The sequence below is a fragment of the Rhinoderma darwinii genome, chromosome 7 (assembly GCF_050947455.1).
Source record: "Rhinoderma darwinii isolate aRhiDar2 chromosome 7, aRhiDar2.hap1, whole genome shotgun sequence".
NCBI classification, from domain to species: Eukaryota; Metazoa; Chordata; class Amphibia; order Anura; family Rhinodermatidae; genus Rhinoderma; species Rhinoderma darwinii.
This window is the reverse complement of record NC_134693.1, coordinates 57,750,099-57,767,922: the sequence shown is the minus strand read 5'-3', so window position 1 is coordinate 57,767,922 and position 17,824 is coordinate 57,750,099. Positions and strand designations below refer to the sequence as shown.

The following is a 17,824-nucleotide window of genomic DNA, read 5'->3' as shown; positions in this document are numbered from 1 at the left end:
CACACCTTTTTAGTTAGGTTCATTTACACATTGTGGAAAATTCTGCTGCGGAGCATAGGCTGCGGTGCGGAATTTGGTGTCCGCAGCATACACTGGCTGTTGCAGACGTGTAGCGGACTTGTTGCGGACTCATTGCGGAATTTCTCCATTGACTTCAATGGAGTCTCAAAATTCCGCAATGAAGTCCGCAGATGTTATGTGTGCTGCGTAGCGTATTGGTTTTACGAACATGATAGTTCTTCATTCTGGCTGGACCTATGTATTTCTAGGTCTACAGCTAGACTGAGGCACCATGCACACTAACGTAAAAACGCCCGTAATCACGGGCCGTTATTACGGCACGGGCACGCCCATAGAAGTCTATGGGGCTCCCGTAATTACGGGTGACTACGTGTGTGCACCCGTAATTACGGGAGCATTGCTAGGCGACTTCAGGAGATTGTCACTGTCCAGGGTGCTGAAAGAGTTAAACGATCGGCAGTAACTGTTTCAGCACCCTGGACACTGACTTCCGATCACAATATAGATCAACGTGTAAAAAAAATAGAAGTTCCTACTTACCGAGAACTCCCTGTTTCTTCCTCCAGTCCGGCCTCCCAGGATGACGTTTCAGTCCAAGTGACGGCTGCAGTTAATCACAGGCCAATCACAGGCTGCAGCGGTCACATGGACTGCCGCGTCATCCAGGGAGGTCGGACTGGATGTCGAAATAGGGACGCGTCACCAAGAAAACGGTCGGGTAAGTATGAATTTCTTTTACTTTTACTAGGGAAAGGGCTGTTCCTTCTCTCTATCCTGCACTGATAGAGAGAAGGGAAGCACTCTTCACCGGAATACGCAACGGCTAGTCCGCATCAATTTAATGCCCATTTTAGGCAAAGACGCAACAGAATCTGCGACGCAGATTCTGTGCGGCATTGATGCGGCATTGATGCGGACAGTGTACCCCAAAATTATGCTTTTAAAAAATACAACTTGTCCTGCAAAAAACAAGTCATAAAGCTATGTCTACAGAAAAATAAAAAAGTTATAGCTCTTTGAATGCAATGATGGAAAAACTTTAAAAATTGCTTTGTCATTAAGGTTTAAAATATCTTCGGTATTAAGGGGTTAAACCACTCTAGCTAATGCTTGGTGTGGCACATCTTAGGATTGTGTACAGCATATTTTCAGTAAAAACGCTGCAGGAATCTTTTTTCCATCTGAATACTGCTTCCACAAACAGATTGAAACTTGGCACTATATGTGGCAATAGGGGACAGATTATTTTTGTACACTTCACATGACAACATTAAGCGGTCCAATTTTTTACTTTGTTTGGCCATTGGCTTCATAACTAAGATGAGACCACCAATTATTGCATTTGTTGCAAACATTTCTGCAACTGTCCCATTTACCTGAATGGAGTTTGCAGAAATCCATTTACTTGCTGCAGAAACAAACCCATTTGGATGTATTGCTACTTCTCTGCAACATTAAGAGCCAATTCACACAAACGTGAATCTCGTCCATGTGCTGTGTGCGGAAATCACGCACAGCACGCGGGCCAATTGATTTCATGTCTATATTGGTGCATTTTCACTCACCTACGCGCCCATTGAATTCAATGGGTGCCTGAAAACCACGCACCGCACAGGGATACACATCCGTGTGCGGTGTGTGATTTGCGCATCAATTCCTTTGAAAAAAAATAAATATGTGCTTTGCAAGTGCGTGAAAAATGCATGCCACCCGCATAGTTCACTGATGCATAACGCAGCACACATGGACAGATTTATGCACGTTTTTTACAAATTTGTCACGCTCGTGTGAATGTAGCCTAAGGCCGGATTTCCACGTAGCGTAAACGCTGCAAAAATTCCACAACGGAATTCTGTGCGGAAATTCCACAGCATTTACAGTAGCAGCAAAGTGGCAGCAGCAAAGTGGCCACGCTGCGGAAAAAACTGCAGTGTAAATGTTAATAAAATCGACCTGTGGTGCGGTGTTTAATTCCGCAGCATGTAAATTTATGCTGCGTTTTTGTTGATTTTCCGTTGCGGGTTTTCCCCCATGAGTTCAATGGGGATGCAAAACCTGCAGCACAAATCCATGTGTTGCGACTTTTGCGGTTTATTCACAGCGATTACACCGCTAAAATCGCAACTACGGAAAACAAAAAAAATCATGCTTACCCAGAACGCCATCCTTCTTCCTGAAGTCTGGATGTATCATCCCTTGTGACCGCCGCTGCAGTCAATCACAGGCTGCAGCGGTCACATGGGCTGCAGCGTCATCCTGGGAGGCCGTACCGGACTGCACAATAGGGACACGTCACCATGACAATGGCCTATGTAGGTGTGAGCGGTTTTTACCGCTGCTTTCCGCAGAAAAAATTCAGTCTTAAAAAATGCACCACGTTGTGGCGCGGTTTTTGGATGGAATGTACACAGCATGGTTTTTACACAGCATATCCGGCCCATGCGAAACCAGCCTTTTGCTGCATGTAAATATACCCTTGGAGTTTTTCCACACGTAACGGAATTGCTGTGTATTTGTCATCCAGAATTGCGGACGGAAAATACGCAGCAGAATATAGTAGCAGCAAAGTGGGTGAGATTTAACAAATCTCATTCACACGCTGCGCAAAATATCCGACCAGAAATTCACCTGCGGTGCGTATTTTTTGGATCGCATCAAGTCAATTCCTGCCATGGAAAGTGGACTGAACTGCTGTGTTTTTCAGAGAAGATGTCACCATCTCCCAGCACTGAAAAAAACCTTTCAAAGTCCGTAACATTTTCTGCATTAGAAACCGCAGGAAATGGTGCGGTTTTTCCACAGTGGAAATCCTACATAAGTTCTGCAGAAATTTTCTGCAGCAATTCCATTATGTGTGGACAAGCCCTTAGGCCGGGTTCCCAATTAGTGTAAATGCTGCGGAACTCCCGCAACGGAACTCTGTGCGGAAATTCGGCAGCGTTTACAGTAGCAGCAAAGTGGGTGAGATTTAGTGAATCTCATGCCCACGCTGCGGAAAAACCCTGATGCGTAAACGTTAATAAATTGACCTGCGGTACGGAAATTAATTCCGCAGCATGTCAATTTATGCTGTGTTTTCATTGATTTTCTGCTGCAGGTTACAAAACCCGCAACACAAAGCCATGTGTTGTGACTTTTGCAGCGTATTCGCAGCATTTACGCCGCAAAAATCGCAATGCTGGAAAAAAATAAACAAACATACTTACCCGCCCTCCTTCTTCGTGCAGTCTGACCTCCTGGGATGACGTTGTATCCCATGTGACCACTGCAGCCAATCACAGGCTGCAGCGTCATGACTAGAAACATCATCCAGGGAGGCCGGATCAGACGTCAGAGGAGGAAGTATGTGCGCTTATAGGCAGCAGAATTTCCATCCGAAAAATTGCACCACAATGTGGTGCAATTTTTCGGAGGGAAAGTCCTGCGGGTTCCAGGTCGGATACGCTGCGTGGTTTTTACGCAGCGTATCCGTCCCGTGGGAACCCGACCTTAGAGTGCAGTCACACACAGCAGATTTTGTGCAGAAATAACTCTATTTAGATGAACGAAACTTAAGGCTTGTAGGATATTCTTTGCAAGGCCCTGTACATAAAAACACAATTTCCATAACTACCACTGATAAAATCTACTAAGCCTGAGGCACCGGTATGCACATTAAAATACATAGATATGTATTTAACCCCTTAAGAACTGAACCAAGTTTGGCCTTGAGGACCAGAACAATTTCTTGATTTTCCTCTTTGCATCCCGGCGCTTCTAAATGTTTTATTTTTTTTTCTATGCAGCTGTATCAGACTTTTTTTTGCAGGACGAGTTGTACTAAATGTAGGTGCCATTTTTTGTTACATTTACATTATCAGTTAATTAATTTCATTTATATTTTTGAAACATGTAGAAGAAAGTAGTTCCACTGCAGTTTTTTTTTTTTTGTTTTTTTTTTACAGCATACACCAATTATCATGAATGATGCTATATATTTGTTGTGCAGGTTGCTACAGTCGTGACAAAACCAAATATATGTACTTTATTCATATATATATCAACTTTGATTGTGGCATGTTTCTGTGATCTCCGCTGTTAGAGTGGAGCTGCATCTGTGTATTACAGCCGATGGCCCGCAATTAGTGGCGTAACTATAGGGGTTACAGTGGTCGCAGGTGCGAACGGGGCCCCTAACTCAGGGGCCCACTGGCCCCGTTACCACACTGTCCACTGTGTAGACCTGCCGACATGACGTCCGCCGAGGGGTACAACAGTGGAGGATTGCAGGGCAGAATGTCGGCAGGCTCTTCCAGAAAGTGCCAACGGGGGGGGGCGGGGGGTGGAAGTCAGTGACACTCGCCCAGGTCATGTTCCAGCGAGCGTCACGGACTACGCAGCCGTCACTGACTTAGATACAGGGCCCAGATTACCGTCTGCTGGGGCCCTGTATCTAAGTCTACCATGTGTGATACTGTCTGCTGGGCCCTGTAGCTAAGCCTATCATGTGTGATACTGTCTGCTAGTCCCTGTAGCTAAGCCTATCATATGTAATACAGTCTTCTAAGCCACTGTATATAATCTTATCCATAGCTATAGGGGTCTCAGTGCTATAGATATGCTGTCTCTTCGGCTGTGAAGAGAAGTTTGGGGCCCATGAGGAAGTTTTGCACTGGGGCCCATGAGCCTTTAGCTATGCCCCTGCCCGCTATCTGCTGTGCCCCTACAATCAGCATGAAAAGTATACTTTTTATGATGTAGCAAAGTCCTGCCACTCATGTCCAGCAAACTCGTCATGCGTCATCAACTAGTTAAAGGCTATGGACACCTTCTACATGGAAAGAAATGTTTTTACATATACTATAGGTCACTTGTAGTTTAAAAAAAAAAAAGGTCCACTAAGTTTAAGGCTGCAATCTTCATTATTTCATTTAATTTCAGACCCTTTAAAGTATCACTAACTTTTAACAAACTTTGTATAAATCAATAGTGCAATATAAGAAACTTTGTAAAATATCCTATTGGAGAAAACTGCCCTCATCTCCACTTATCAGGCTCATTTCCTCCTCCCATCAGGATCAGGTTACAGCTGCCCACAGAAATCTATGAAGAGGGGAAGGAGGAGAGCGGAAGCAGAGTGAAAGACAGGCAGAAAGAGAAACAGATGCTGCTGTAGTTACCGAGTAAATGTTCTCATCCCAGTGCTGGATTTACAGCTACACTGCTTATTACTGCTTTGTAATCTCCACCATGCTGTTGCTGCTTCTACAGATGTGATAGAGATCGGAGAGCAGGATTTTCTCTTCTCCATGTATGCAGTGTATATAAGGCCTCATGCACACGACCGTGCCCGTAATCACTGTCCGCAATTACGGCCGCGGACAGCCATCCACATTTTCGGCCCGTGCTCCCATACAAAGTATGTGAGCACGGCATGTAAAAAGCAAAAGATAAGACATGTCCTATCTTTTGCGGATGCTTCCTACGGCCCAGACACCTTCCCAGGAAGGTGTCCGTGGTCAATAGAAGAAGTGAATTGGTCCGTAATTGTGGACAAATTCTACGGTCGTGTGAATGGGGCCTAAGACAGGATAGCAGTTAGGCTGGGTTCACACGACCTATTTTCAGACGTAATGGAGGCGTTTTACACCTCGAATTACGCCTGAAAAGACGGCTCCAATACGTCGGCAAACATCTGCCCATTGCCTGCAATGGGTCTTACGATGTTCTGTGCAGACGAGCTGTCATTTTACGCGTCGCTGTCAAAATACGACGCGTAAAATGACGGCTCGTCAAAAGAACGTCTGAAAATCAGGTGCTGTTTTCCCTTGAAAACAGCTCCGTATTTTCAGACGTATTTTGTTAATCGTGTGAACATACCCTTAGGCTCCATCCACTAACTCAAAGAAAACAGAGTTAGAAAAAGAGCCTGTACAGAGGAAACTGCTAAAAATGCAGAATACAAGCCATATAATGGCTAGAAATAGTGTTATTCCTCATGTACACACATATGACAGCTTATTATAAATAGTTCAGTGTAGGTAAGCTATACCTTGACTTTTCCAATGTCTTTTCAGTGACTTTTGTTATATAAGATGACGCTGAAGCTAGTTTTCAGTCAAATAAAGTTTGCTCATGAGCAAACATATGACAGCTTATTCTGAAAAGGCACTTGGAAGAATAGGTACACTTTGAGGCTGGATTCACACGAGCATGTTCGGTCCGTAAAGGACGGAACGTATTTCGGCCGTAAGTCCCGGACAGAACAGACTGCAGGGAGCTGGGCTGCTAGCATCATAGTTATGTACGACGCTAGGAGTCCCTGCCTCTTCGTTGAGCTACTGTCCCATACTGTAATCATGTTTTCAGTACGGGACAGTAGTTCCACTGAGAGGCAGGGACTCCTAGTGTCATACATAACTATGATGCTAGGAGCCCAGCTCCCTGCTGTGTGTTCAGTCCGGGACTTGCGGCCAAAATACTTTCCGTCCTTTACGGACCGAACATGCTCATGTGAATCCAGCCTTATAAGGAGTTGGGGCAACCTGCTCCTAGTTAACTTTTCTCATGAGGGCGTCGCTCCTAATAATACTTGCTGAATGTAAGTTATGTGAGTACAGGATGCTGCTGCATTCAGCAGCTCTTATGCAGCAGCAAAACATCATTCCTTCACCCTTTCCCCCTCTTCAGACCATGAGAGATCTCTTCTCCCTTGTGCTGACAAACACTGATGTTGAGACACCTGCACTGTCTGTCTTGGGTGCTATGAGTAAAAACCGAATGGTTCAAAACGCGTAAGCGTTTTTTACACTGGATTTTTTTATTTATTTGTTTTAAATTTTGTAACAATAAAACAGTATCGATTTTAACTGCATTGTGTGTTGGACCACCTGTCTACTATTTTGTCTTGGGTGCTCTCCGTTCCCTTTAAACAGATACACAGCCTGTGTAACTCTCCCACTCTCCCTTTTGTGCTTTCCTCCCTATCTTCACTCTGATATAGTACGGCTGGTGTGATCTGTCCTCCCTGAACACTTGAATGTTTCCCCCCTCCAGACACTCTGATCTGCCATGCACATCTTCCTCCCCCTCCCAACTGGTATCTGTAAGGGTTTGTTTAGGAGTCATGACCCTTAGTCCAAAAAAATTAAGTAAAAAACGACTTAAACCATGACAGAAACCTGACACTATGCATTAAAGTTAATGGTTTCACCAGGCGCTGTCTGTTTTAGTCTTGCGACGGATGGGTAACTTCCTGTTTTATCGTTGTCCCAAGTTAAACATACTCTACAGCAGCAAAATGGTAGGACATTATAATGAAGACTATTTAGAAAGTTGCTTCATTTTGCATTTAGGAATCAAATGAACAATTAAATATTTTTTTTAGAGCAAATGTGTCTATAGCCTAAAGGTTGTGTATTTGCTCTACTCCAACAGTTCTGGTTGCATAGTTTTATATATTCTTAATTAGAAGCTTTATTTCCCATTTTATTCAAAATTTGCATGTTCAGTAAAAATAGCGGTGACACAATCTATGGTTAGTCAGTGGCCACATTTATTTCTTAATTGCTAACTCTAAAACTGTAGCAAGCAGTGTTACAGTAACATTTTTCCCCAAAACTCATTCAAGGCTACTTACTTGATCTTTGGTTTTTAATGAAGAAAAGCTTTAGTCTCTCCTTAAAAGTGTTTTCATTTACATAGAATTCTACTTGAACTCTGTGAAGAAAGCATAGATAAAAATCTGTTAATTTGTAGCTTGGTGGGCAACATATGGTATAATGGAACACATTTCTCAATATCTGTCTCGTTTTATCAACAGAATGTTATATTCTACAACACATTTGCTAAAAAAAAGTTTTACTTTTTTATGCAATAGAAGAAATTGTAGGGATAGTGCTACTATAGCTGCAATATGGCCTGAGAGCATAGGTGGCTCCCCTTCCAAATAGTAAGGCTTTAATACCTAAAACATTACACACAGGGTAGCATTTATTAAAACTAGCAATTCATACAGCAGGCTTAATCTAAAATACGCTGGAGTAAGATGCACCTAATTTATTAAGAGAGACCTAATAAATTAGGCACATATCTGGCAGCCCATGTGCCAGTAAGCTACGAGCTGGTATAATTTACACCAGTTTCTGGTGTAAATTTGTCGGGCAGCAGTTGGCTACTCCCCGTTGGAATGCCCACACAGTTTTCTTTTTCATTTTTGCACAAAAAGCGAGTTTGTGAGTCAATTGCGACTTTTGTGGCACTCTGGCATAGAGTGTTTCATGAATTCCCCCCACAGTTCTTCAGTGTGTGTTAATACATGCATGCAAGAGCTTGTAGTAGGCATAGTCAGATGGTAAAGTCATTTTTGACTGGTACACATAGCAGCTCTGAGAAGAGTATGGTACAGTATGATGCACAGGGAAAGGTAATTGACATACATTATGTAGGGCCCAGAAAGGTGTTTTAAGATTCTTCTATGGGAGGAGGACATTGTAAAGTTGATTGTTGAAAGGATACATAGGCCCATTCAAATTTCTGAACATAAAAATCCGTTAAAATCCTTTTTGTTTTTTATTTATTTATTTACTTATTTATTAAATATTTATTATTTTAAGAGTCATATTTTCCTAATTTATAACATCAATGGTGTAAGAAATAAATTAGGCTAAGTTAACACTAATGTTGTCTCCCATTCAGGTCTCTTCCATCAGAGGAAGAGATGACCGAAAATCCAAACAGAAAGCATTGCTTCAGTTTGAATTACCATTAATTTCAATGGTAATTCTATTGGTACAGTTGGATTCCGTTTGTCTCTGTTCGAAAGGTTTCAGGTTTTTTTCACGGAAGCAAAAGTGCTGAAGACCCAAAATGTAGAAAAAGTGTTTTTAGAGGATAGAAGACAATCATTTTGTTTCAGCCCTATTTAAACGAGAACAACTCAAATTTGGGTAATGTTTAATTTGGTTATACAGATGTGTCGTCCCATACTTTCTCTCTAAGGGTATGTGCACACACAAAATAAAAAACGTCTCAGACGCTTTATAATCAAACCTCGCGATTTTCGCAGCGTTTTTAACTCCTGTTTTTCGAGCTGTTTTTCTATAGAGTCTATGAGAAACGGCTCCAAAAACATTCCACGAAGTGACATGCACTTCTTTTTCGCTGCCATTTTTTTAAAAAAAGGCCCATCGGAGCAGAACGCAGTTTTTCCCATTGAAATCAATGTCCAGATGTTTGGAGGCGCTCTGCTTCCGATTTTTCAGCCGTTTTTTGGGACGTTTACAGCCCAAAAAACGTCTGAAAACACTCCGTGTGAACATACCATAAATTGGACATAACCCTAGATGTATGGCGAATAGAAAGGAACAAAAATGGAACAAACGCTATTCTTAAAACGTATAGGGTAAAATTGGATTATTAATTATAAAGATATTTTGGATTCTGAAATTATACTAATACCACTACATTTTGTGCATGGTTGACAATATTTTATAGATTCAAATTTTATATTTAACATGCCAACAATTTAGGAGGTACTTGTTGTATATGGAAGCTTTATTGGATACATACAATTTGCACTTCTTATAAGTGTTTATACATCCCTATAGGCGGAACAATAGTTCTTAGTGTTTATTGCCATAGGTAAAATATTTAATGGTTAAAATATTTAACAGACAAATTGAGGATGTTATGTTTATATATACACGCACAGTAGTTTTATCCTCCAACGAGGACAGTTAGATGAGGTCTATATAGCACAGTAATATAAATTCATCAAAGGACCATTAGGAACATGTCTTTGCTAGAGCAGAAACCCATAAAGGTTACTCTGGGCAGAGTTACTACAAAACTGTTGGACTGACAACATTTTAAATTGTTTATTCAATGAAGGTTGGTGAAAAGTAAACATCATTTAAGACCCACACTGCCTACTGCCATTAAGTTATTCCTGCCTAAAATTTAGGAACAAATTTGTTTTTTATTTTATCTCCAGTAAGTACACAGAGAAGGGGCCCTATACTCTGTGCTTACATCCTGTGACACACCTGCACTCTCTTCACCAATCAACACCGAGAAAGGAGGGGAAAGGACAGCGACAAACCAATAAAGTTGTAAAGGGTGGGTACAGATTCTTATTTAGGGTCTGTTCTTTGGCCAACCAAGGAAAGTAAAAGTCACCTTGGCAATAGGCCATTAGTGATGAGGGGCACAATAATCCCATGCTTCCCTGCACCAGAGACCCTGTAGGACTAGGGTCTAAAAAGATCAGAAGAAGAGACAATGATTTTTGTATCTTTACTTTTATTTTAAGTTCAATTATGAACAAATTGTTTTTTCCTATTCAGATAAGTATACATTTTTGGTACATCTAGATATTTTTAGAATAGTTAAGGTGACACTAAATTATAAATGCATATAAGATTTTGCCACATCAATTGATATATGATGACACCTTTGGAGATACTGGGTGGAAACAACAAATATTACATAGACAGGCTGCCCAAACTATAATAGTATTGGATTCCTGCGTATTGAGGGGAAGAGGGCTTCCCTTCTCTTTATCAGTGCAGGATAGAGAGAAGGGACAGCCCTTTCCCTGGTAAAAGTAACAGAAATTCATACTTACCCGGCCGTTGCCTTGGTGACGCATCCCTCTTTCGCCATCCAGCCTGACCTCCCTGGATGACGCGGCAGTCCGTGTGACCGCTGCAGCCTGTGATTGGCTGCAGCCGTCACTTGGACTGAAACGTCATCCTGGGAAGCCGGACTGGAGGAAGAAGCAGGGAGTTCTCGCTAAGTAGGAACTTCTATTTTTTTTACAGGTTGATGTATATGGTGATCGGAAGTCACTGTCCAGGGTGCTGAAAGAGTTACTGCCGATCGCTTAACTCTTTCAGCACCCTGGACAGTGACTATTTACTGATGTCACCTAGCAACGCTCCCGTAATTATGGGTGCACACACGTAGTCACCCGTATATATGGGTGCACACACGTAGTCACCCGTAATTACGGGAGCCCCATTGACTTCCTCAGTCTGGCTGTAGACCTAGAAATACATAGGTCCAGCCAGAATGAAGAAATGTCATGTTAGTAAAACCAATACGCTCCGCAGCACTCATAACATCTACATAACATCTGCGGACTTCATTGCGGAATTTTGAATCTCCATTGAAGTCAATGGAGAAATTCCGCAATGAGTCCGCAACATGTACACGTTTCTCCATTGCCTTCCACAGCTTTTTAGTTGTGTTCGTTTACACGTTGCGGACAATTCCACTGCGTAGCATAGGCTGCGGCGCGGAATTTGGTGTCCGCAGCATACAATGGTTGTTGCAGACGTGTAGCGGACACCAAATTCCGCGCCGCAGCCTATGCTACGCAGTGGAATTGTCCGCAACGTGTAAACGAACACAACTAAAAAGCTGTGGAAGGCAATAGAGAAATGTGTACACTGCGGATTTCCGCTGTGGACTGTCCTCAGTGGAATTCCAGAGCAATTCCGCTACGTGTGGTCATGCTCTAAGGGTATGTTCACACACTTAATAAAAACATCTGCAAATACGGAGCTGTTTTCAAGGGAAATCAGCTCCTGATTTTCAGCCGTTTTTTTAGCAATTCGCGTTTTTCGTGGCGTTTTTTACGGCCGTTTTTGGAGCTGTTTTTCTATAGAGTCAATGAAAAACGGCTCCAAAAATGGCTCAAGAAGTGACATGCACTTCTTTTTTGCAGGCGGTTTTATAACGTGGCTGTTTTGAAAAACGGCCGCGTAAAAAAAAATGGCCCGTTGGAACAGAGCGCCGTTTTTCCCATTGAAATCAATGGGCAGATGTTTGGAGGCATTCTGCTTCCGATTTTTCATCCGTTTTTCGGCCGTGTTAACATACACTAATAGTTGGTCCTTCCTGCTGTCATTATATTGATAACTCCACTAATATCTACCAAACTATAGAAGGGCATCTACGTCAAGGCCCAGTAGCCTGATTCCAAAATATATTGCAATTTATTATTTGTATTGTTGCTTTGTTTATATATGTTTCAAATGAATTATGTATTGCATTAATCGGTGTACCACTCAATCTACCTTCCCTGCTATGCCTCTTTCCGTGGTACCTCAAAAATAATACGCTGACTCCAAATTAAAGAAGTCAAAGGAGAGGTGTAGCATAGCGGAGTATTTAAAGGGTCAGACTCCTTCTATTTTGTATGCTATAATTATGCAGATAACAGAAACTGCAAACTGCTTAAGGCTAACAAAGTATAAGCCATCTCTCGCTGTTTTCAGCCACAAGTATTGCTTCGAAGAGATATTATTTTTCTGCTTTAATTAGTTTAAGACAGGAGATAGGATGTGGGTTTAAAGCCTCATACACACGACCATAGTCGTGTGCAAGGTCCGTAATTATGGCACGGACGGGCCGCGGAGTGTAATCTGCAGGCTGTCCGCAATCATGGACCGTGCACACACAATATGCACATTGACTTCAATGAGCCCGGACTGCAATTGCAGTCCGGATAATGACATGTCCTATTTTTACTGTGGTCCGGGCTCCGGGCAATGCACTGACCATGAAAATCACAGTTGTATGCACTGGTCCATGGGATAAAATGTGCCCTATACTATCCGCAGTTACGGCTCCACAATTGGGGATAGTATGCAGCCACAAATGCATGAGGCCTTACAAAGAGGTTTTTTCTAGCTGGAAAAAAGTAGTAACTTAGATACATGACATTCAATATTATTGGATGTTTTTAAGTGAAAATTGCTATGAAGTCTGCCTATATAGTGGTATAAAAACAGCACCCATAGTGTAGTCCAGTAGAGTTCTGCCACGCTGTTTCTTGAAGAAGTCGATGACTTGTTATCCTATTTTGCCCCTCTGGCTCCCTGGGGTATGTTACGTTTTTTGGTTCATAATATGCCAAATAAGTGCTTCTGTGCTTTACTGTTGGGTAATAAAACCAGTGCTTATTGAACATGTAGGCCACATGCCCACGATGCATTTTACGTCGGATTTGCAGTGCATATTTTCCTGCAGCAGATCCGCAGCTTAATACAGTACAAGCAAAGAAAAACAGATTTCAAATAATTTCATCTATACATTGCAGATTTATTTTTTTTGCAGGAAAATTTACATTTGGTTTGGATTTTAAAATTTAAAAATTGCAACATGTCAATTCATCTTGCATTTTAGGCTTAGAATTGTATCCGACAAGTTTATTTGGAAAAAAAAAGCACCAAAATACGCAAAATTCCGCACCTAAAAACACATTAAAAAAATCTTACCTGTGTTTTTTCTGCGTATTTTCTGCATAAAATTATGTAACGTGTGCCTGTAGCCTAACTTGATTTTGAAGGCATTTCTTTTGATTAAGGCCTCATGCACACGACCGTGTTTTTGCGTCCGCAATTCAACCGCAAATCCACGGGTAAATTGCGGACCCATTCATTTCTATGGGCCCATACACACTATCCGTGTTTTCACGGCTCTCCGCATGTCCGCACATCCGTGCCGCAGAAACAACGGACATGTCCTATTATGGGCCGCAAATGCGGTGCGGACATGCCAATAGAAGTCAATGGGCCCGTGGAAATTGCGGATACACCGCCGTGTGTCATCCGCAGTTTGCGGATTGTCCGGAAGTGTTGCTAGGCGTCGACCGGGAATGACTTCTGTCGTCGTGAAGTCTGGCGAGAGTGCATAAGAGCAGCAGAGAGCAGCAGAGAGCAGCAGAGAGCAGCATGGCTTCAATAAACGTAGAGAAACTAATCATCCTGGTCCAGCACAAGCCCTGTCTGTGGAATAAGCGGGTGGAAGATTATGCAGACAGGAATATGAAAGATCTTGCCTGGCAGGAGGTCTGCAGTGAGGTGCATCCTGAGTGGGAGAAGGCAACTAAAGTGCAAAAGAAGCGCATGGGTAAGTTTCACAACTTGATGCTGTTTCTGAGTACTCCTGTCATGTCATAATGACATGCCTGACGTTTTGATTGTTGGCAGTTGGATCACCCACCAATCGCTGAAATGAAGCTGCAGAAGTGCACGTGAGATTGTGGGGGTCTCATGGCTCTGAACAGCACCGATCAAAACGTGACATGTCACTATGAGGGTATGTTCCCACACACTAATTACGTACGTAATTCTGTGGTGTTTGAGCTCTATTACGCACGCTAAATACGCCGCAATAGCGTTGACAATACGCAATAGCGTTGACAATGCCTTTACGGCTGAAATTACGGGTGATGTTTTCTCCTGAAACCAGCAACGTCATTTCAGCCGTTACGGACGCTGTCGTGTGTGCACATGGAAAACGTGGCAAGTCTGCTGTAGTTTCTGCAACGTTGGAATTACCTGTCAAATATGCTAATGTAGGTGCAGATTTGTTGCGTAAACAACAAAAATTTGCAGCATCATTTTCAGATAATAAACAACATTTCATAATCTCTAGTAATGTACTCTTCTAAAATGTTGATCTGTGATTGGTTTATTTTATATCATAGTCGAAAACGTCAAAACACGCTGGAACACGTGCCGAGACCAATTCAAGCGTGAGATTAATGACAAGGGGAAGAGCGGAGACGGACGTCTGAAAAAAAAGCCGTACATGTACACCAAACAGCTTTCGTTTCTTCTTGATGTAATGCAGGTTGGCCCGTAAGTATTGCTTATATACTTTGATCATTGTAGTCTGGCCATGTAGCCAGTCGTGTCAGTACCGCTGTAGCAGCCGTAGCGACTGCTACGGGGACCGCGGCATGAGGGGACTCCACCATGTCCCGAGGCTCCGCTAGCAGCCGCTATGACGGCTACAGCGGGACGCAACTGAACACTACGGCTGAGCAGGGAGGTATCTCCCCGCTCTGACATTAAACAACAGACATGTATCCCCTAACCACTGAATAGGGGATACATGTGTGATCGCTGGCATTGACAGGGAGAACGGGGGACAGAAAGTACCCTGAACTTCTCCATCCCAAACCTCGTACTTTCGCCACCTCCGTCAAAATGAATGGAGCCAAAGTCGTGCTTGTGCGCATACATAACCAGCGCTCCTTTCAATTTTTGGCAGATGTGCAGACGGCAGAACTTAAGCGAACTTTCAGTCCCCCCTTCACCCTATCGCTGCCAGCGATAAGGCATGTATTTGTAGGACACACTATAGGTGGCATTTGTCCGTGGGGCGGGGAGGTGGGCCTGTATGGCGTTAGCGGCATACAGCCCCCTCACTAGATAACGCCGTACAGTCCCCCTATAGATAACGCCATATAGTACCCCGGTAGATAATGCCATACAGTGTACAGTGTGGGGCTGTATGGCGTTATCTACAGGGGTGGGGGCAGGAAAAAAGGCACTATCTACAAGGGGGGGTGACACCCAGTGGAGGGATTGCCCCAGTTAAAACTTTGCTATGCGGCCCTGTCTTTCCTAGTTAGGGCTCTGCATGTAGTGATGCATACATAGTTTATTTGCCCAGCTGTAGACATGACGTTAAATTACTACAAAAATTCCCTAACATTATGTTTTCATTTTCAAACAGAACCAAGGATAATCTGGAGGAAGAAGAAGACTCTGATGTAACTCAAATTGAAGAGCCTGACGTAGCTTTGGGGGCTGGTAGGTCCACTTCCACTCCTGTGACAGCAGAACCAACAACAGAGGATAATCCAGTGTGTGCCGTGGACGAAGAAATTCTACCCCGAGGTAAACGTCGACGTTCTGCAAAAGGTCCAACACGTACAGAGCCAAGGCAGGAAGTCGACTTGCGCGTATTAGAGCACTTGGAGAGAAGAGCTACAGAAACGGAAGAGGGCACCTTCTGTCGCGCTCTATCTAATATTCTTAAAAGAGTGCCAATTGCCAGACAGATAAGGTGCCAAACAGCACTAATGGAAGTCGTGGAAATATTTGCGACACATCCGGACCCACGTGCAATGCATCAGGCCATCGAGTTTCATCGACGGGGTTGTGATGCAAGCACCTACAACTCTGTCCCTCCAGCACCTGCAGCAACCGCGCAAGGCATCCAGCATCCGTCATATGTAGACTCAATGCCGCTATTCAGTCACGATCGTTCAGTTTATGGCATGCCAGGACCTTCTCAGCAACAGTATGGGCAAATGCAGCAGGGGGAGGCAGTTCCACGGCCACATCATGAACCTGCACCTTCGCAATCATTTTACAATTTATAATTTAGTTATATAACATAGTTTTGGTAATGTTTGTTGACACTATTTTATGCAAGAAATAAAATACGTTTCTAGTTAAATTATGTGTTTGTCTTTATTATTATTGAAAAACATAATGAGGTATTGGTCTGCATTTCTGCCAAATGAAAATAATCGTTTTGTTTTTTTTTAATCAAGAATTAAAAAAAAAAAAACAGAAATACATTAGCTCGCAACCCGCGTCAAGGGTCCTCATTCTCTTGCGAGTCCCTACTCTACCTACTACTGCAACTTTAACTACTAACATTTGTAACATAAACCGGAAATACAACAGTCCCTCTCACATTTTAATTTGGCAGACAAAGCACATCCCTTTGCCAAGGAACGGCTCCCTCAGGTGATACAAAATAGTCTGTATACAAATTACGGGCTGCCAGTCCAGACACTCCAGGTCTTCTATGTGGTGTGTAGTCCAAAGGGATGTAATTCGTAGAGAAATGGTTCAGCTCTGCGTCCACTGCCGACTCATGAATCCTCAGAAAATTGTGGAGGACAACACAGGCTTGGATAACCTTTGTCACATTTTCAGGATTCAACTGAATGGAGCTCTGGAACACACGCCACTTGCTGCTTAGAATTCCGAAGGCGCACTCCACATACCGTCTTGCACGTGTAAGGCGGTAGTTAAAAATGCGCCTCTGTTCATCTAAGCCACGCCTAGGGAATGGACGCATCAGGTGAGGGGACAGTCCGAAACCTTCATCACCCACAATGACAAAGGGTGCTGGTGGTCCTGTAGATCCTGGAAGCTGTCTAGGTTCCGGAAGGTCGAGCTGGTTAGATGCTAGCCGTTCACCCATTCTGGAAGCCCTGAAGATGCCAGCATCCGCAGAGCTTCCATAGGCCCCAATATCGACAATTATAAACCGATAGTCACTGTCAGCCAAGGCCAACAGCACCACCGAGAAAAACTGCTTATAATTAAAATATTGAGACCCTGAGTGAGCAGGCTTTTTTACGCGGATGTGCTTACCATCCAGCGCACCAACACAGTTGGGAAACTGTGCTGATTGGAAGAAGCCATCGGCAATCCGAATCCAGTCCTCTGGCTTGGGCTTTGGCATAACTGCTGCTCGAAGTTGCTGCCAGATGACTTCGCAGGTAAGCTGGACAATCTTGGAAATAGTGGAGCACCCCAGCAGAAACTGGAAATGTAGGGAGGCAAAGGAGTTGCCGGTAGCAAGAAATCTGTAAAAAAAAACAAAAACATATATATCAAAATATGCACAGACAGGAAAAATATCTGCAGCACGGTGGCAAGGCGTCAATATGACCAGGGGACAACTATACTAATATTGTTTGCAGGGTAGAGACATGTCGTAGAAGGGGATTTAGGTTTTCTTACCTCAGAGTGACGATCAGGCGTTCCTCTGGAGAAATGCAACGTCTCATGGTGGTGTCCTGGAAGATCAGTCCAGGACGAAGGTCCGCCAGCAGACGATCAAAACTTTGAACGGACATACGGCAGTAGCTGAGGAACTTGTCCGGGTGCTGCCGCAGGTCAGAGTACAGCATGTTGAAATGCCCCTTCCTAAGCCGTTGTGAGATAATGGGGTGAACCCAATATCTCCTCCTCCTCCTCGGTTCTTCGTCCAGCAT

At 43.3% G+C, this 17,824-nt stretch overlaps 1 protein-coding gene across 6 annotated transcripts in view; it reads right to left on the bottom strand.

The window, feature by feature from the left end:
• Positions 1-17,824, bottom strand: part of KCNT2 (potassium sodium-activated channel subfamily T member 2) — a 675,220-nt gene that overhangs the window by 486,414 nt on the left and 170,982 nt on the right. For all 6 annotated transcript variants that reach the window (XM_075833425.1, XM_075833427.1, XM_075833430.1 and 3 more), the window contains exon 2: positions 7,640-7,719. In XM_075833425.1, coding sequence (XP_075689540.1) covers positions 7,640-7,719 — 80 coding nt within the window. The remainder of the gene's footprint in view (positions 1-7,639; positions 7,720-17,824) is intronic.